A 21,764-nucleotide genomic window follows, 5' to 3' on the forward strand; every position below is an offset into this window, starting at 1 on the left:
CAGTGTTTTTTTTTTTATCTCCTTATATGTTTTCCCGTCTCTAATCAAGCCGTTCGACCGTGTGATGTCACACGGTCGGACGCCCCTCCCACGATTTGTGATTGACAGCAACGCCCTCGCTTGTGAGCGAGCTGTCTGTCATCATAGTCCGCGCCGCGCGTCATTGTTGATACTCACTGGAGCACTGTCTATGAGGAGAATGGCGTCTAAGCGATTGTGGTGTTCTTGGGTGTAATAAGGAAAACAGCCAATTTGATGTTCCTAAACCCGAACCGCTGAAGACGCAGTGGCTGAGTTTGTTTTCGTAGGGAATATTCCCCACGATCAACGTCAATGCTTTCATGTTTGCGCGAATCATTTCACACACCAGACTGCTTTACAAACGAGGGTCAGTATAAAGCTGGTTTTGCTAAGAAGCTTCTCCTGAAAAAAGGATCGGTACCAACTATTCGTGTTCCTGCTGCACCTCCAGAAGAAGTGAGTGTAACGTTTTATTAACCTTTATATTAATCTTTATATTAATCTTTGCAAATCGCTTGCTACACGCTTCATGATGAATGCGGCTGTTTACACTCAGGGTACATTACGGCATGTTTTCTATGTACGACGTTCTCAATATAATTCATAATCCCTCGTTTATAATGAACAACGCTTTATGGTTATTGTGTTATTAAAACTGTGTACGCACAGAACAGAGGGGCGGGGTGAGCAGAGCTCATTATCATTTAAAGACACATGCACTGAAACGGCGTGCTGAAAACAGAGCTGTTTTTGACCAGGTAAAATGAGTGTTTTCTTACAATACTAATGAGAATTTTTAATTAAAGTATATTACAAACTTTTAATTTAGACCCTAAAGAATCATATTAGCTTGTACAAAAATGGCATTATATGACCCCTTTAAGGATTTTTTAAACTCAAATTACAGATACAAGGAAGGTATACAAAATACATCTTACAATGGATTTAATAATATATATATTAAATACAAAGTTTATAATGCTATTACTGTTCAATAAATAATATTTTATATTATAATGTTGGCATACTTCGTATTTAGAAAAGGTCTGATGGGGTAAAAATTTTATGTTAATTTTGCGTGAAAAGATTGCATTCGGAAAGATTTTAATTTCATATATTGTATTTAAATAAGTCAAGCATTTTTTAAGTACGTCTTCGTAAATATGGCTATTTTCAAGGGTTTTCCAAAAGTCAAATTCAAGTACCTCAAGTATTTTAAGCACCTTGTAGGAACCCTGATAATGGTACAAAAGTGTTCTGTTGTGGGTATTTACCATCATTCCCACCTTTGTTTTAGGGGTTCAAGATTAATATATGAAAAGCAACACCTGTTTCACATAAAAAATAGCCAGAAACCGACTTAAACCAGTTATATACAGTTTCTAGAGCGTTAAACACCCTGTCTGAAACTTTGTTGTTCTAGTCCTGAATTAACTGAACATCATCTGACTAGTTACATAAAAAGGGTTAGTTCACGCGCAATTATCCCATAATTTACTCGCGCTCATGACTTTCTTCTTTCACCCGAACACAATCAGAGTTATATTATATAATATCCTGGCTCTTCCAAATGGCATTAAATAGTGTCTGAGTTTTTGAAGCTCTAAAAAGCGCATCCATCCATCATAAAAGTAATTCATACGTCTTCAGGGGGTTAATAAAGGCCTTCTGAATAATAAATAATGATAATGATAATAATAATAATAATAAACCTGTGTTCGTCAGTTCTCCCCTAATCTTACCCCACGCATACGTCATGCGTGGGGTCAGAGGTCACTCTTCCGCTGGAACTAGACTCACATCCGATCGTTAGCAGAATCCAGTGATTATAATTTATAAAGTTCTAAATATGGATATTTTCGCTTCATAAGGCCTTTATTAACCCCTGGAGCCGTATGGATTACTGTTATGATGGATGGATGTGCTTTTTAGAGCTTTAAATTGCATTATTTTCCTGTTATCTCTGTAAAGCTGCTTTGAAACAATCTGTATTATATAAGTACTATATAAATAAAGGTGACTTGACTTCTAAAAAAAACTTCTAAATATAAAAGAATAGCAGAATCCACACCACAACTATTATGATAACGGCACAGAGAAACTATATCGTTGGAAAGATTATGGTTGGAATCTTTCCAAGAGATTTTTTTTCCAGATGATGAACGATAAAAACAGTGACAGCCAATCAGAATCCATCCTGCTTTCAGAGTCAAAGGATTTAAAGAGACAGATGATAAAACAGAACGATATTGTGTACTGGTGTGATGCTAATATTGTTATGATTATAGTTATGAAGTGAAACCCATGAGGAGGAGGAATCGTACCAGAGGGGCAGGAGGCGCGTGCCATAGTGATCCCGTACAGACGTGTTCGCTTCTGGGGCTGGAACTCATCGACCTCTCTTCTAGAGTAGCGATCCACCACGACTACAGCACCCCTGATCCAACACACACACACACACACACACACACAACTCTTTATTCTTATGAGTGTACAGTATATATGAATAATGAAGAGTATTTTATTTTCCCCAAACTTTTGAATGGTAGTATATCACGGTTTCTGAAGCAGCACAACTGTTTTCAACACTGATAATAATCATAAATGTTTCTTGAGCATCAAATCCTCATATTAGAGTGATTTCTGAAGGATCATGTGACACTGAAGACTGGAGTAATGATGCTGAACATTCAGCTTTGATCACAGGAATAAATTACACTTTAAAATGTATTCACATAGAAAACAGCTGTTTTAAATTTAAATCACAATTTTCACTGTATTTTATATCAAATAATTAAGATTTAATCTTAATGATTCTAACTCATTAATGATCCACTTGTTGCATATTTGCCAGAAATTATAGTACAACAACTTTGCTAGTTATTTAAAGTCCCCCCGTAGTCAATCATTTTATCCCTTAAAACTCATCTTTGATCACCAGAATGACATATTTAAGCGTTTATTCCTCCAAAAATAAAATATCTTGAATGTAACTCGACACCCTTGCCTCATTTAGTATACGCGATTCTATGAATATGCGAATGAGCCCCGCCTCCACTCACTCACTCAGCTCAGAGATCCACTGGTTGACGATCACACGTTGATCTGATTGGTTACAAGGTAGTTTGTGACGTCAGAAACACCAGCGATTTCAAAGCGTGTTTTTGAGACTGTCTTTGGTTCACTGCAGTTTTAAAGAGAAAATACTCAGCAATGCTGTCGACTTATGAATTTACACATGGTTTGACTTAAAGCATATTAAAAACAACACATAGACACATAAACAACATTAAAAGCTGGATTTACACCACAGGGGGACTTTAAGCTAAACTAAATTAGTTTAATGTTCTCCTCAAAACTATCCTCCGTCCATTGATTATAATGCATAAACAAATTCCTTAGTTTAAGCTACTAATTGGAGCAGGACGTGACAACATGTGGACTGTGATAAAGAGATTTTTATCCCAAATTCTCAGTATACTGACGAGTTATTTTTGTTCTGCTCATTGTTCTCAATTGCTATAATAAGCTCCATCATGACTGTCCACGAACAGAGAGGAAGATCAGAGAGAGGCCACTGTGAAATCGCACACAGCTGCAACTAGCCTTGAAACAGGCCTCTTGACCCGACCTCGGCATAGCAAACACACTCAGGGTTAAAGCGCCAAACCGGTGTCTGCTGCCGTTCAGGGAATCTGTGCTGGCGAACGGACACATCAAGGCCTCAGAAGAACAGAGCTGTTGAGCTCACAGCTTTAGTGGACTGAACCTTGACCTTTCTTTCTGAACCATGAACAAACAACACCATCAACACCACCCAGACCAAATCTGATGATTTTCTGCACAGTGCGGTTCACATTATTCATATTATTCTCCTATAATACACAACCATTCAAATGTTTGGGGTCGGTAAGTTGCTTTTAAGAAATTCATATTTTTATTCAGCAAGGATGCATTAAATTGATCAAAAGTGACAGTAAAGATATTTATAATGTAACAAAAGATTCTATTTCAGATAAATGCTGTTCTTTTGAACTTTCTATTCATCAGATAATCCTGAAAAATAAAATGCATCACTGTTTCCACAAAAATATGAACTGATAATAATCAAAAATGTTTCTTGAGCATCAAATCATCATATTAGAGTGATTTCTGAAGGATCATGTGACACTGAAGACTGGAGTAATGATGATAAATTACATTGTACAATAAATTCACATAGAAAACAGTTGTTGTAAAGGTGAAGCATGTAGTTTCTGCGACACTAGTGGCATCTAGCGGAATTACACAAATAAAAATACCCCTTTCACACCCACAACTCAAAGATCACAAACACAGATCTGACAGATGCTTGTGACGGCATGTCTCAAGAGGTAAACGTAGGCTACTGTCAATAAATGGTCCAACATATAAGGGATACTTTTAGCTGTGTTTCTATGTGTCATGGGAAACGCAAGTGTCCTGCTTATAATAAACACATTCAAAGTATCGGTCCCACTTTATATTAAGTGGCGTTAAGTACTACGGTATGTACTTACATTGAAATTAATAATTTGATACAATGTACTTATTGTGTAACTACATGTTTTTACATTGTACTTACATTTTAAAATTTCCTGAATGTAATTACAGCTGTAATTAATTTATGTAATTACATTTGTAATTACACAGTTGACCCTTCTCTTACACTTTAAACCTACCCAATCCACCACACCTGTCCCTAACTTTACCCGTATCACACATCAATAGCAGAAAAAGTGTTTTACAATACAACATGAACACAAAAAGTACATTGTACTTATTTTTCAATGTAAGTACATAGTACTTAACGCCACTTAATATAAAATGAGTATCTGCACCGGGTGCATTTTTGGACAAAGCGGCACAACAGTTTGAGGCCGTTTACCCTCGACACATCAGAGTATCTATTTAGAGGGTTAGTTCACCCAAAAATGAAAGTTCTGTCAGTAATTACTCTCCCTCATGTTGTTCCAACCCCGTAAGACTTTCGTTCATCTTCAGAACACAAATTAAGATATTTTTGATTAAATCTGAGAGCTGGATCACTCCTCCATAGGCTTCTCTGTTATTGAAACTTGCCGGCCCAGAAAGTTAGTAAAGACAATGTTTAAAATAGTCCAAGTCTCGTCGCTTGATAAACTTAAGGTTGAGCCACTGTAGTCACTTGGACTATTTTAACGATGTCTTTACTAACTTTCTGCAAAGGTAAACAATGAGTCCGCACACCCGAAAATGCTCCTTAGCAATTTTAATGGTTGCTCACCACGTGGTGAGCAACCATTAAAATTGCTAAGGAGCATTTTCTGGTGTGCGGACTCATTGTTTACCTTTGCAACTACTTGTCTGCCCAGCACCCAGTTTTATTGTTTTGGATGTGCGTGCTGTACCTTTGAACTCTATTTTACTAACTTTCTGGGCCGGCAAGTTTCAATAACAGAGAAGCCTATGGAGGAGTGAGACAGCTCTCAGATTTAATCACAAATATCTTAATTTGTGTTCTGAAGATGAACGAAAGTCTGACGGGGTTGAACAACATGAGGGAGAGTAATTACTGACAGAACTTTCATTTTTGGGTGAACTAACCCTCTAAGTATCTATTGAAGAGTGTTGCACCTGTTTAATCTTCTCCTAACAGCAGTGACTCGATGAATTTATCAGTCGGCAACTGGCTCTTTCATTTAGAAGGCGGGACTTATTCTGCCATATTGCTTGTTGCACTTTCTCCCATTCATCGTAAGTAATATGAGTGCACTGTTTTTGTATCTAAAGTATTTGGTCTAAATGCCGCAAAATTTGGCTTACACCCGTGTAACTGATTTATTTTTCCAGTATAACAGCGGCGAAACACCCTCTGGCTCCGCCTGCTATATTAGCCACGCCCACAACTCTTGCTATTGGTTGAGCTGGAAAGAGATTGACAGATCTGAGTAGGCTGCTCTCAATGTTTTGAGGCTCAATATTTACAATTTGGGTGAGATAAGCCTATGAATGGGATACTGACAGTAGTCAATGAACAATAATATGGGTTAACAGAATGTATTTTAGCAAAGAATCTCACATACTTCACCTTTAAATTGAGATAATATTTCACAACATTACTGTTTTTACTGTATTTTTGAGTCTTGGTCAGCAGATAAGGCTTCTTTCAAAAACTCAACAAAAAACTAACAAACCGACCTTTCACTTGATTCAGTTAAAGTCCCCCTGTGGTGAAAATCAAGCGTTTAATGTTGTTTATATGTCTATAAGGTGTTTTTAATATGCTTTAAGACAAATCATGTGCTTCAAAAACACAGTTTGAAATCGCTGGTGTTTCTGATGTCACAAACTACCTTGTAACCAATCAAATCAACGTGTGATCGTCAATGAAAGGATCTCTGAGCTGAGCGAGTGAGTGGAGGCGGGGCTCATTTGCATATTCATAGAACCGCGCATACTAAATGAGGCAAGGGTGTCGAGTTACATTCAAGATATTTTAAGGCATTAAGACACATTTTTCCAAGGAAAAAACATTTAAATATGTCATTTTGGTGATCAAAGATGAGTTTTAAGGGATAAAATGATTGACTACGTTTAACTTCTCACAAAAGCATAAAGCTGTTAAAAGGAAAGTTCACCTCATCCAGTCAGTGTAGTAGAGGTTCTTTCCATCAGTAGTCAATCCGAAGGGATACTGGATTCCCTCCATAAGCTGCGTCCGACTGCCATGCTGCGGATTCATGCACTCCGCTTTATGTGTACCTGCATCAAAAACACCAAACATCACCATCAACGCAAACGTTTCAACCAAGCAAAGCATTTTATTAGGGGTGTAACAACATATCGTGTCACAATCGCAATACAAAAATGTAACAATATGTATCGTGGATAGTGACTATGTATTGTGTATAGTTCACCCAAAATTAAAAGTTTTAAGAGTTTTAGTCTACATTAAACTACTATGTATAATGTTGAATATAATGTATAATAATTCAATAGGGGAATATTTGTGTGTCCTAATAATGCCAAATATCTGATGTTACCAGAAAAAAGTGACAACATTATTTTAAATATATCTAGACAGTGACAGTGAAAGCATATTCATCAAAAATAATTCTGTATTTTCAGCTTCAGAATCATGAATATTGTTATTCTGGCGTCTCTATTGTCCTGTGCTTTGGGTTTCAGCAACAAGTCCAAGAATATTCATTTACACACACAATGTAAAATCAAATTTAGCATTTTAATCAACAGTACAATTTTAGTTAACCTTTTATCATATGTCTTGGAGTATCGCAATAATATCGAATCGTGAGTTCAGTATCGAATCGTGACATGAGGATATCGTTACACCCCAACATTTTATGGAGTTTGTGGCTTTAACGGAGCTAAACAAGTGATCAAAATAAGTTGTTTTCCTGCCGAGAGGCTCAAACAGCTGTGACTTTATTGCACAAGTGAATGTTTCTCTGAACTGGAGCCGTACCAGCATCCGCCCAGCACAGCAGAGACGTCCGAGGGTCGTATGTTAAACCGTTGGGGAGGCTCAAGTCATCCTTGACCAGGACCCTCCTATTTGTGCCGTCCATGTAAGCCATCTCAATTTTAGGGGAGTCCCTGTTCCAGTCGGCCCAGTAGATGTAGCTGATGGAGAAACAGACATTGAAAACACTTCCCAATAACTATTTCAATGCAGAAATTAGCGGTACTTTGGGAATCACTCAAATTCATAATGCCAAGAATAAGTATATAAACAAAACGGTGACACTTTACAATGAAGCCCCGTTAGTTCATGCATTAACTAACATTAACTAGCAATGAGAAATACATTTGTTACACAATTTATTAATCATTGTTAATGTTGATGACTGTTAGTTCATTCCTGTTAGCTCAGGTCCATTAAATGATATCAACTTACTTGTATTAGTAAATCTTTGAATTAACATTAACTAAGATTAATACATGCTTTAGATGTATTTTTCATTGTTAGTTCTTGTTAACTAATGTGGTTTACTCATTTTAACAAATGGAAGCTTATTGTAAAACTGACAAAACTAGCATAGGTCAAATGTGTAAATTCACCTGCCATATTTTCAATTATTTTTAATAAAATAATGATATTTTTATGCCAAATGTGGCACACAAGCGCTTCAGAGCTGGCATTTAGCTGTCTTTACACAACAATTTCGACTGTATACTTTGATACTAGGGACTGAGGTGGGTCATAATTTGGTTTTACTTTTAAGCAGCATGACGTCTTTACACACAATTTTTGAGCAGGCATAGATCAGCCTTTATTATTAAACATTATTAAATCTCTTACAAGGCTCCGATTATCCTTCTTACACCGTGTCCTAACTACACGCGTCGATAAAAGCCTCTTTTCCATGTAAATCAGAGTGTTTGTCCTAACCAGGAGCGACGGCGACATGCAACAATTCTATTTTAGAAACGGTTTCTATTTTTCTGCGACGTCGCGCTGGAACAACAAACACAAAGTATGGCGATGATAATCTCAGGTACTGTTTATGTGCTTTATTTAATGTTAAAAGCGTGTAATGTGACTTTGAATATCATTTAGTGCTCCAGCTTTGTGGCTGTAAAAGCAACAATAGATAATTCCCCTCAGATATTGAAATTAAGCAAATGGGGAAACAAGAATGTTCAAACTGTGAACAAACAAGTGTATTCTTTGACAAAGATTGTTTTAGTTACTCAGTATGTATTTTAAATAATGTTTAAATGGTGTAATATTTGTGAATTTGATTATGTACTTATCCATTTTCTTGCGAGTGCCGTCAAGATTACTCTCTGGTGCCGCGAGACTCCGCCCACACGCTGTTCTGATTGGCTGACTCCGCCCACACGTTGTTCTGATTGGCTGGCTCCGCTCACACACTGTTCTGATTGGCTGACTCCACCCACACACTGCTATTTGATTGTTTGATATTTGTTTGATTGGCTGTGGGTTTTGATTGAATTTTGACGCATCTTGCAGTCGCGTCACGTCTGGTGTGGACAGGCAAATTGCTTGTCGCTGGAATCTTATCGCATCGCTACGCGTCTGGTTAGGACACGGTGTTACAATTTGATTTAACCATATATTACATTGCATTTCTATCTGGGAGGAAAGTAACATTTTCTTTACTTGCCAAGCCGCTCTTTCCCTCACATTTGAAGTGTTAGTTTTAGACCCTGTGGCCAGTGGCAGAAACTGTGTCGAGACTGTGTCTTAATAAGTAGTCTTACTTTTCTGATTCAAATTAGAATAATCTACGTTTTTATGCCCAGTTGACCAGTATAAAGTAAAAAAAAAAAAAAGAACGAACACTATTCCAAGCAATTTATGCAACACACCCATTGGTGGGGTCGGTGAGGATAGCTCTTGGGTTAACCAGGTCTGTGTTAACCAAGACACGTCTCTGTGATCCGTCTAATGAGGAAACTTCAATTCTGTCCTTCATGGAGTCTGTCCAGAACATGTTTCTGCCCAGATGGTCAATAGCGATGCCCTCAGGACTGCCCAGATCTGAAACAAGAGACAGTTTGAGATAGTGGTTTGCGATATGGCCATATTAGATTGGGAATGATTAAAATGTCTCCACGGTCTGTACAGAGAGATGGTCGTATTGTGCTACAGTGCACATTCCATCAGTTCCAGTTCGGAAAATCTTATCCCATCTAACAGAAAAATGTAGGGAACATTCCGGTTCATCATTATGGAATGTTTCACAATGTTCAGAGAACATTCAAAAGTTCATTTAATTTGTAACTTCCTTATATTGCATTTGTCCTATTTTTTTTGTAATGTGCATTTTTGTTCTTATTTTTAACAACAATGATAAAATAAAGTATAAATAAATAAATAAATAAATAAATAAATAAAGAATAAATAAATAAATAAAGTATAAATAAATAAATAATTAATGTATAAATAAATAAATAAAGTATAAATAAATAAATAATTAAAGTATAAATAAATAAAGTATAAATAAAAGTATAAATAAATAAAAGTATATATAAATAAATAAATAAAAGTATAAATAAATAAATAAATAAATAAAAGTATAAATACATAAATAAATAAAAGTATAAATAAATAAAGTATAAATAAATAAATAATTAAAGTATAAATGAATAAATAAAGTATAAATAAATAAAAGAATAAAAGTATAAATAAAAGTATAAATAAATAAAAGTATAAATAAAAGTATAAATAAATAAAAGTATAAATAAATAAATAAATAAAAGTATAAATAAAAGTATAAATAAAAGTATAAATAAATAAATAAATAAATAAATAAATAAATAAATAAATAAAAGTATAAATACATAAATAAATAAAAGCATAAATAAATAGAGTATAAATAAATAAAATAATAAAAGTATAAATAAAAGTATAAATAAATAAAAGTATAAATAAAAGTATAAATAAATAAAAGTATAAATAAATAAATAAATAAAAGTATAAATAAAAGTATAAATAAAAGTATAAATAAAAGTATAAATAAAAGTATAAATAAAAGTATAAATAAATAAATAAATAAATAAAAGTATAAATAAATAAAAGTATAAATAAATAAATAAATAAATAAAAGTATAAATAAAATAAATAAATAAATAAAAGTATAAATACATAAATAAAAGTATAAATAAATAAATAAATAAATAAATTATATATATATAATATAAGTTTATATCCTGCAATTTGGACTTTATAACTTGCAAATGTGAGTTTATTTGCTAGACACAAACTCGCCATTGCAAGAAAAATCTCAGAATTGTGGGATATAAACTTGCCACTGTGAGTTATAAATATCATAATTGGGAGATAAAAACTAATTTCGGAATAAAAACAAAGCGGAAACAAATTTCCTAGTTTTCCTAATTTTTTTTCCTAATAAAAAAACAACTAGTCTTAAAACCAACATGAAAAAGATTGTGGATTGTGATACTGGCAAAAAAATATATATATATATATATATTTTTTAAATATCGCCCACCTCTAGACTGAGATGATTTTAACCAGTGTCCCATGAAATCAAAATTTCCCATGAATCACACAGGTTTGGGAAGACATTAGGACGAGTCTTAATGAACTCTACCTGATTTAATGAGGTAGACTGGCTCTCCTCCTTGTAGATTCGCTCTGCTGATGGCAGGTGTGCTGATGTCTGTCCAATACACCATCTTCTCCAAGCAGTCATAAGCAATCCCAATCACCACTTTATCCTGCAAAAACAATAAAAAGATCTCACAAACATGCATGGAAGTGTTTAAGATGACAACACGGCACTGAAGTTTTCCTCAGGCATTCAGTCTGTCTGTCTAGACAAAACATGAGTCAAATGACTCTCGGCCCAGTTTTGTTTTTAACGTATGCTTGAATTTCCTCTTGTTTAATAAGCTTCACTGATGTTAGTCGTTACAGTAAATGTTAACATGTGAGCAATAAATGAGAGCCAGATGGGAATGAAGATTCATTCAGATTTATGATTTCCTAACAGTGCTGCACACAATAACCCATAAAAATTCATTTTCAGGAGTCAAGAGATGAAAATACAAACCTTGTGCATTAGCCAAATGTCTAGCTGAACAAAATCAATTGCCAAAATAATCAGGAATAGTGAAAAACCACAATATTTATGAAGACTGAGCATGTTTACACAACTGTTTGAACAGTTTGAAGCACTGTCCACGAGTGCTGACGTTGCTTATAATGTACTGTATATCAAAGTCCATTTCATGGAAAGACTGTTCACTCAGCGGACATTTCATTCATGACCAAGTCCTATTTAGTTATATGGGGGAATCCTGAAATCTCAAAAACAGCTTGCCGAACTCACAATTAAATAACATATTTCAAATCAGCAACAAAATCTGACATGACTAGTCCCATAAAAGATGTTTCTTATGCTCAAATAGTGTTAAAAAAGCGTATTTTTTAAAAGCTTATTCTTCTAACAGTGATGCGATGACTTTATTACTCAGCGATTGGCTGTTTTATTTAGAAGGCGGGACTTATTCTGCCATATTGCACATTGCACTTTCTCCCATTCATAAGTAATACGAGTGCACCGTCTTCATATAAAGTCTTTGGTATTGGGAAGATGATGTAATATATACGAACAGACCCAATATTATCTGAAATGTGAGATGGTTAATATTATTAACCATCAAAATATGTTAAATCGAGCTGAGTGTGCTTCACTATTAGAGCTGAAAGATACAGCAAACTAGCAAAGGTATATAGTAAAAACATGCAAAAAAGCAATTGACTTGCATAATTATGAATTAATAGATTAAAAAATAGATAATGTGAGAACATGCACACAGTTTTTAACACATATATACGCTTCTAAAAACAAGCAGGAACATTGAATATAATAGCATCAGCACGGGTCGATTTCTCAATTTGTTTATACTAATATTTATACTTTAATAATACATTAACATTTAAAAAAAAAAAATTTTTTGAAAGAAATTATTCATTTTATTCAGCTTAGGAAGCATTAAAATGATCGAAAATTGACATGTTACAGAAAGTATTTTACTGTACTCTGCTAACCATGCATGGAAATAAAATCAAAATCAACTGAGAATTGCATTTTGCATTAAGAACTATTAAGACCGATTTGCATAATTTTCTAAGGCATATTTTGTGATTTAAAGGGGAGCGCGAAAGCCGTATGTGTATGCACAATATATAATATCTGATCACCTTATTTTTTGCAAGATACAATACAAAAAACATCAAATCTTAAAATATTAATTACAACTAAAGTCTATTTTAGGTTTGGGTGAAACTTCTGATGTATTAAAAACAATAATGTTCGCATTTTTTCATGCACGTACTTTACGGTGCGATCCTCAATAATTAGATCAAACTGAAGTTGTTACAATACAGGAAATATTTCCATAGACGATTATTCAAAAAATAACTGGTTTGATCATCGTAAATGAGTCAATGATTGGATGATAGCACTATACTAAGGAAGCTTGTTTCCGCCACAGAATAAAACATTTTAAAAGATAATTGCGACTTTTTATCTCACAATTGCGAGTTTACATCTCGCAATTGTGACTTTATTTCTCAGAATTGCGTGAAATAAAGTCACAATTGCATGTTATAAAGTCACAATTGCGAGATATAAAGTCAGAATTGCGAGATATAAAGTCAGAATTGCGTGAAATAAAGTCGCAATTGCGTGAAATAAAGTCGCAATTGCGTGAAATAAAGTCGCAATTGCTTCTTATAAAGTCAGAATTCTGACTTTTTTTCTCGCAATTGCGACTTTATATCACGCAATTCTGACTTTATAACATAATTGCTAGTTTATATATCGCAATTCTGACATCTTTTCTCAGAATTGTGAGATATAAAGATATAAAGTGAGATATAAACTTTTTTTTTTTATTAACCTCAGAATAGTTTACATCTCACAATTCTGACTTTATAACATGCAATTGCGACTTTATATCATGCAATTCTGACTTTATATCTCCCAATTGCGTATTATAAAGTCAGAATTGCGAGATATACAGTTGCAATTGCAAGAAAAAAGTCAGAATTCTGACTTTATAAGACGCAACTGTGACTTTATTTCACGCAATTCTGAGAAATAAAGTCAGAATTGCGAGATGTAAACTCGCAATTGTGAGATAAAAAGTCGCAATTATCTTTTAAAATGTTTTATCGTGTGGCGGAAACAAGCTTCCAAACTATACTGTAGACAATTGTGGTAATATAATGCAAAAATAAACGTAATAACATTAAAATAAAATTAAATCAGCCCGATTACCGAACAGCTGTTTGAAACAGTAACAATATTATCGTTTTTACTGTATTTTTCATAATGAAAAGCATTAAAAAAAATCTCATAAACCCCACTCTTTTGAACTGTAATGTACATTTTTACACTTTACGAAGTACCAGTTCAGTCCAGGGCGTCTGTGGAAAACATGCATGCTAACATCATTTTCTTCTGTAAATTGTCTGGTCTGTTTCTCCTGGAATCTCTCCTCACATTCATACGGCTACATGCCGATGGAGGTTATGTAATCAGCAGAGGCAGCATATGGCTACGATAAACACAATTTCTCTCATACGGACATTTCCAAGAAAAACAGGAGGTAAGCAATCCTAAAATTCCCCAGCGATCCCCCCCAGCAGTTCTGGCTCCGTGTTATCAACAATCCAGCCGAGAGAGACGAACTACGAGCTGAACACAAACCACAGTGACACATTCACTCTTAAGTTGCTAACATCCCTAAACAGGCTTTGCACTAATGCAAACCAGAGCCTCAAAGCATCAGGGAATGAATCAGGGGAAAGACTTCTGGATGAATCCACGGAGCAAAACATTTTTTTGAATGATGTTCATTCAGTCTAAACATACTCCACACAAGCACTTCTACATAGTCAAGTCACGTTCATTTATATAGCTAGGGTGACCATATTTTAGTTTTCAGAAAAGAGGATGGGGGCGTGGTTGATGGGTGGGGATGTGGTTTAGGGAGGCGTGGCTAAGGGGTGGGGGCGTGGTTTAGGGAGGCGTGGCTAAGGGGTGGGGGCGTGGTTTAGGGAGGCGTGGCTAAGGGGTGGGGCGTGGTTTAGGGAGGCATGGCTAAGGGTGGGGGCGTGGTTTAGGGAGGCATGGCTAAGGGTGGGGGCGTGGTTTAGGGAGGCATGGCTAAGGGTGGGGGCGTGGTTTAGGGAGGCATGGCTAAGGGGTGGGGGCGTGGTTTAGGGAGGCATGGCTAAGGGTGGGGGCGTGGTTTAGGGAGGCATGGCTAAGGGGTGGGGGCGTGGTTGGGGGTGAATGCATCAAAAAATACTTGACAAATGCATTCACAACCTTGCAACTATGTTATTGTACTTTAATACATAAAGTAGCACATCCCTTCCATTCAATGTTTGGCCCGCAACAATAGAATACTATTAAAACATTTTTTTAAAAGTTTAGCTTTTAACACCTTTTACATGACACTATTTATTTTCATGGCCATAGGTTAAAAATCTACTACTAAAATAAAAAAATCTACTACACTATTTCAGTAAAAAAACAATTTCAATCCTCCTGATGTTCTCTTGTAGCCTATACTTTCTTCATGTGGGCTTCTACATAAAGCACCTTTATTTGACACTGACACGTGCGTGCCAGCTTTGAAGTTCATTCATTCTGCTTTACACGGATCCCGACCGAAACGAAAACACGGGAATTTTCTCTGTAAATCATCTGTGAATTTACATTTGGGCTTTTTTTTTTTTTTTTTAACGCTGTTAGCTACTTACATCTTATCTCGCACTTGACCTTTTACACCGTTATGACCAGCAGGCGTCACGTTTTGAGCACATCATTTTGCAAAGCAATTGATTCAAAGTTTCGAAAAGCTTTGTTTCTCCCATCAATAGTATAAACTCTCTTCTTCCACATTACACTAACAGACACGCTGGGTTAAAGCTTTACCGGGAGGTGCAGTGCAGTCTTGGCTTCATTCTTCTTCAGGTCATGACCTTCCAGAGGAACGTACTCAATCTTCCCGCTCTGTGTAAAGAGGACGTGACTGCCGGGAGGCAAAGGAGTAATGTTGGGGTTGGGTGTTGGTCTAATCGGGCCGGGGAAATCACCAGGACCTGAGGAGGAATATAAAGAGAGGAACATAAAATGACTATGGGAATCCACTACCTCTATGTACAGAAAATCGTCAATGTGGCAATAAAAACATTCGCTTTGCTCCAAAACCTAAAGAGCTGCTTATGTAGGAATTCTCCCAGTGGTTCTTGTGGAAGAAATTTAATGTTCTATTATGTTTGCACTTAATTACATTCATAGAATCTTAGAAATATGATGGTAATTAGATTAATGTGGTGTCGATACATATTCTTATTAATATATGTATGTGTATGTCCTTGTATATGACCGGACAAAAGTTAATGTGACTGAATGTATGACCAAGACAGAGAGTCTCCATTCAAGGGTGTAATATGATTAAGTATGATAGACAAATCTAAACAATATGTTAGTTATGGCTAAGATGTATCTGGATGTAGCCTCGGGAAAACAACCTTGGGGGAGGAACAACTATGACTGCTGACCTTTCCTTAAATAAATAATTGTTAAAGACAATTGATCCATGTTTGTCTCTTATTCAGTGATGTAAAATTGTTTGCCACTACAGTCTCAACCAAGGAGGCCTTAACACACTTCCAAGCGGGACGCAAGATGGCTAAAAATTAAAAAAAATTAAAAGCTTTAAAATAAACAAATGGTTTAAAAATAAAAAAAGGTGTTAGCTGAAAAAATTAAGGTGTAAGGGAATTTTAAGTGTGATTTATAGACCATGGAAACAAATCAAATCATAAGAAGACATGGTTTTTATATTTTATTAATTTCATTATAATTTTTATTGTCAAGCTCTAAAATATTTTAATAATAATTTATTAAAGGAGAACTCCGGTCAATTTTAACATTGAGCTCATTTTTTTGTACATTTGGAGTGCTGTCAGTACAGAGAACAATGACAAAAATCGGTGTTGCCTACACCGTGTTATCCTCTTTTTAAAATTTGCACCCTGTTGACTTCAATGGGGCAAGTTTTAAACCTGCTTTTAGCCTCTTAACATCCTTGATGTGTCATTACAAGTGCCCAGGTCATGTGAGTGATTCCTTCAGAGTGAACACGGTGAATCTGACTGCAGTAGATGTGAAAGATATGAATAAAAGTGAAGTTAATTCAGCCAGCGCACATACCTGTATTTTCTTCCTGTTATAGTAGTCCACAGTAGTCGATTGTCGAGTTCACGCGCGTGATCATAGGCAACTAACTAACTGCGTGAACTCGACAATCGACTACTGTGGACTTCGACCGAAAACTGGAAGTAAATACAGGTATGTGCGCTGGCTGAATTAACATCACTTTTATTCATATCTTTCACATCTACTGCAGTCAGATTCACCCGTGTTCACTCTGAAGGAATCACTCACATGACCTGTGCACTTGTAATGACACATCAAGGATGTTAAGAGGCTAAAAGCCGGTTTAAAACTTGCCCCATTGAAGTCAACAGGGTGCAAATTTTAAAAAGAGGATAACACGGTGTAGGCAACACCGATTTTTGTCATTGTTCTCTGTACTGACAGCACTCCAAATGTACAAAAAAATGTTAAAATTGACCGGAGTTCTCCTTTAAAACATTTTGTATTTAGCATCGTCCACTTGTGATCCGATCGACCAAAATGCATCTTAAAGGATTAGGTCACTTTCAAAAAAAATTTTGCTGATAATTTACTCACCCCGATGTCATCCAAGATATCCATGTCTTTCTTTCTTCAGTCGAAAAGAAATTAAGGTTTTTGAGGAAAACATTCCAGGATTTTTCTACACAGAATGGACTTTAATGGCAACCAACTATTCCAATGTTCACAGAAGGTTCAAATGTGCGTCTCAGTGCAGCTTCAAAGTCTTGACACGATCCCAGTCGAGAAATAAGGGTCTTATCTAGCGAAACGATCGGTTTAAAAAAAAAAAAAAAAATGCTTGTCGTGTACCATCTCTGAGATGCACCACATATTACGTCATCACGTTGGAAAGGTCACACATCACATCATCTAGCGAAGTTATTTGTCTGTGTACTCCGGTTCAGAAAGGTAGGGAAGGGTGAAAAATTGCATCTAATTTTCTCCTCCAACTTTTAAATATTTTTTTTATTTTTTTTATTTTTTTTCGTGACCTTTCCAACGTGATGACGTAATACGTGGCGCATCTCAGAGATGGTACAAGACGAGCATTTGTGGTTAAAAAGGCTTTTTTTTTTTTTTTTTTTTTTTAAATGGCCGATCGTTTCACTAGATAAGACCCTTATTTCTCGACTGGGATCGTGTCGAGACTTTGAAGCTGCACTGAGACGGACATCTGAACCTTCTTTGAACATTGGTATAGTTAGTTGCCATTGAAGTCCATTCTGTGTAGAAAAATCCTGGAATCCTTAATTTCTTTTCAACTGAAGAAAGAAAGACATGGATATCTTGGATTACATCGGGGTGAGTAAATTATCAGCAAACATTTTTTTGAAAGTGAACTACGCCTTTAATACCAGGTGTAAGCATGGCCTATGAGTAAAGCATGTGGAGGACTCACACTCAGGAAAGCGTCCGGGTCCCATGCGGGTGCCAGAGATCTCCTGTCCATCACGATCCACACACCAGCACTGCCTAATGCTGGCGTGACACTGCATGGGCTCGTATGCGCCCTGGGCATCACAGGTCGGCACATACTGACCGGGACGAGGACCGCGAGGCTCAAACTCCGCGCCCAGAATGCTCTCCCTATGCAGCTCGCAGCGTGTCTTCTCACGGTCTGAACAAAACACACACACTTAACCCTATACTTTTTTGAAGGACCATGTGACACTGAAGACTGATGCTGAAAATTCAGCTCACAGGAATAAATTACATTTTACAATATATTCACATTCGAAAACAGCCGTTTTAAAATGTAATAATATTTCACAGTTTTTACTGTATTTCTGATTAAATAAATGCAGTCTTGGTTGAGCAGAAGAGACTCTTTTAAGACCGACCCCAAACATTTCTGCATAAAAGCTTATTTCTAGGACTGCACTAGTACACAGATGACCTTACAGCTCAGAAACATGGACTAAAAGTCACAAAACTCAACGATATTGATTTCACGGGGTCTTAAAACTCTGAGAACCCAAAGCAACTGGCCAGTTCCCAGCAGACATGCAGCTGCCGAGCTCATATTCATGACGACAGGGTTTAACCTCGAACTCAGAGGTCAAGATGTCAGGTCATGTTGTAATATTTAAAGAGTTGAGGGTCGTCTGTCATTAGAACGACTGATAAGGTTTATGGTTTGAACTGTGGGTAAAAACAGCTCTCAGCTTCCTTTTCCTTTGCGATACTGTGGTGTTGCTCAAGGCTGGATGCTTAAAGGAGTCGTTCACTTCAGAATTAAAATTTCCTGATCATTTACTCTCCCCCACGTCATCTAAGATGTTCATGTCTTTCTTTCTTCAGTTGAAAAGAAATTAAGGTTTTTGAGGAAAATTTTTCTCCATATAGTGACTTCAATGGGGTCCAACTGGTTCAAGGTCCAAATGTGAGTTTCAGTGCAGCTTCAAAGTTTCGACTCGATCCCAGCCGAGGTATGAGTCTTATCTAGACAAACCAGCGATCATTTTATTAAAAAAAATAACATTTATATACTTTTTAACCACAAATGCTCTTCTTGCACGTCCACGACTTCACGCATTATGTACCGGTAATCACGTTGGAAAGGTCAGGCGGTGACCTGACGTAGGAGGAAAATGTCTCGAAAGGCGAAAATCTCTCCTTCAGCTTCATCGTTGTTTTACCTTTTATTTTTTTGTAAATGCCGTTTGACTTAGTCTTTGCACGTTTGCTTTGTAAACACTAGGTCTGTACTTCCGCCTACGTCATGCGTGACCTTTCACCGTGATTACGTAATGTGTGTTTAGTTTAGTTTATTAAGATTAGCTGCTGCAAAAGCAGTAGCTATTCTTCCTGGGGTCTATAGACTTCAACAAAAAAATATTCTTATAACATAAAACAATACATTATACAGACAAAAATGGAGTGCACACATTGGGTCTCATTCATGAAACACGAGCAGAACGAATTTTTGTGTAAATTGTGTGTAAAGTGGTTCTGGCGTAAATTTTCGGATTCATTAAAATGTTCGTATTTTCCAAATGTTAGTTGGTACGAAAGAAATCTACACCTGCTCCCAGCCACACGTAAATAGTGCGTTTAACATCCGAACTTTTTGCTCATTAATAAGGCTGCATTTTAATTCACCTTAATCGGGTACATATTTACACAGCATTTTGAAAAAATATTATTTATAGTAATTACATACGTTTTTTCTTTTTACTTTTATTACGAGAGCCAGTAATAGCATCTGCAAACGGAACACAAGTCCGCAAGTCTTTTTTTAAATCTTTTTTGTAATTTTTTTTAACTTTATTTTTATATTCAAGCTGTTTATTCTTTCTTTTTTTTTTACAAGTCCGCAAGTCACAAGTGTTGCAGTCAAGCTTCGTCAAACCATTTTCTTTTCACTTCTGGGACTGTTCGATTAACAGATGAAATTCCATTAACTGCATCTGCTGCCAAGCATTTTTACCTAAAGCATTTAGGTAAAAGCATTATTACCTAAAAAATCCTTTTTTTAGGAGCTGATACGCCACTATGTACGCTTGAAAATAAAATGTGGCGTTTTGAATGAACTTCTGATAATAAAACTTCGATTTCTGCATCTGAGAAATTTCTCTTCTTCATTCGCTTTTGAGAAGACATGTTGAAATCCTTCGTTTGGTGTCATAATATGATGCATATAGTTGTCAGTCGGATTTTAATGGGCGGGATTTATGGTAATTGAGAGAATGAGCGTGCACGCGCGTCCCATTTACGACTGATTGGAATTCATTAACCCACACACACATTTCACTATCACATCTGACGTTTACGAAGTATTTGTGAATCAGGAGAAGAATTTTCGGGAATGTCTCTTTACGCGCAAATCACTCACATATTTACTCGTATATTTACGAATGTTTCATGAATTAGACCCAATCATACATAACAATACAGCAACGTACTAAAAAATAAAACAATAAAACAAATCGCATCACAGCTAGTGCAAGACGAGCATTTGTGGTTAAAAAGTATATAAATGTTTATTTTTTTAGAAAATTACCAATGGTTTGTCTAGATAAGACTCTTATTCCTCGGCTGGGATCATGTCGAGACTTTGAAGCTGCATTGAAACAGCAATTTGGACCTTCAACCCGTTGATAACCGTTAAAGTCACTATATGGAGAAAAACCCTGGAATGTTTTCCTCAAAAACCTTAATTTCTTTTCAACCGAAGAAAGACATCTTGGATGGAGTGAGTAAATTATCAGGAAATTTTTAACTACTCCTTCAAGCCTGATGTACAAATCACACCATGCAAAAACCTAATGAATGTTCGCTAAATATGCCAGTAATAAATACTTTGGCTTTGTATGAGTGAATGAAAAGAATGAACAACACTTTGACTCCATGTCATAAAAACCAAAAGACAGAACTGATCTTCATTTAAAGCTGGATCTACCTGTAGAGCAGCGGAATCCATCGCCATAAAAACCAGCGTTACACTGACAGGTGAAAGATCCAGGTGTGTTGATACAAACAGCATTCTCATGACACTGGCTCACCTGACACTCGTCTATGTCTGAAAGAAAGAAAGAAAGAAAGTTTTTGTCCTTAAAATGCTCTGGTGTGAAGGACTATCTTCTTACACATCTCATCCCAAGCCTCCGTTGCTGATTCCAAAACTTAATTTTAGAGCTAGTAACAGAGGCTTGAGCCACTGATAGAATACTAATGCAGTTATTAATGCAGTTATTAGAGAGGGAGAGGGAGAGAGAGAGAGAGAGAGAGAGAGAGAGAGAGAGAGAGAGAGAGAGGGAGAGGGAGAGGGAGAGGGAGAGGGAGAGGGAGAGGGAGAGAGAGAGGGAGAGAGAGAGAGAGAGAGAGAGAGAGAGAGAGAGAGAGAGAGAGAGAGAGAGAGAGAGAGATATTCACACACGCTTAATCTCTCTCTCTCACAGTTAGTCTGTGTCTCAACAAGGTTTGGCAGCTGCGTCTCTACTAATAGTGAAACTGTAAGTTTATCTGCTTCAAGAACAGCGCCGTTTTTACATCGATGGT

General features: G+C 36.1%; 1 protein-coding gene across 1 annotated transcript in view; it reads right to left on the reverse strand.

The window, feature by feature from the left end:
• The window catches only part of nid1a (nidogen 1a), a 43,242-nt gene that overhangs the window by 2,530 nt on the left and 18,948 nt on the right, over positions 1 to 21,764 (reverse strand). The window contains exons 12-19 of the mRNA XM_079855639.1: positions 21,166 to 21,285; positions 18,163 to 18,381; positions 15,492 to 15,658; positions 11,127 to 11,253; positions 9,379 to 9,550; positions 7,508 to 7,665; positions 6,660 to 6,783; positions 2,346 to 2,458 (exon numbers count right to left, since the gene is read on the reverse strand). Coding sequence (XP_079711765.1) covers positions 2,346 to 2,458; positions 6,660 to 6,783; positions 7,508 to 7,665; positions 9,379 to 9,550; positions 11,127 to 11,253; positions 15,492 to 15,658; positions 18,163 to 18,381; positions 21,166 to 21,285 — 1,200 coding nt within the window. The remainder of the gene's footprint in view (positions 1 to 2,345; positions 2,459 to 6,659; positions 6,784 to 7,507; positions 7,666 to 9,378; positions 9,551 to 11,126; positions 11,254 to 15,491; positions 15,659 to 18,162; positions 18,382 to 21,165; positions 21,286 to 21,764) is intronic.

This window comes from Squalius cephalus (assembly GCF_949319135.1).
Source record: "Squalius cephalus genome assembly, chromosome: 21".
NCBI lineage: Eukaryota > Metazoa > Chordata > Actinopteri > Cypriniformes > Leuciscidae > Squalius > Squalius cephalus.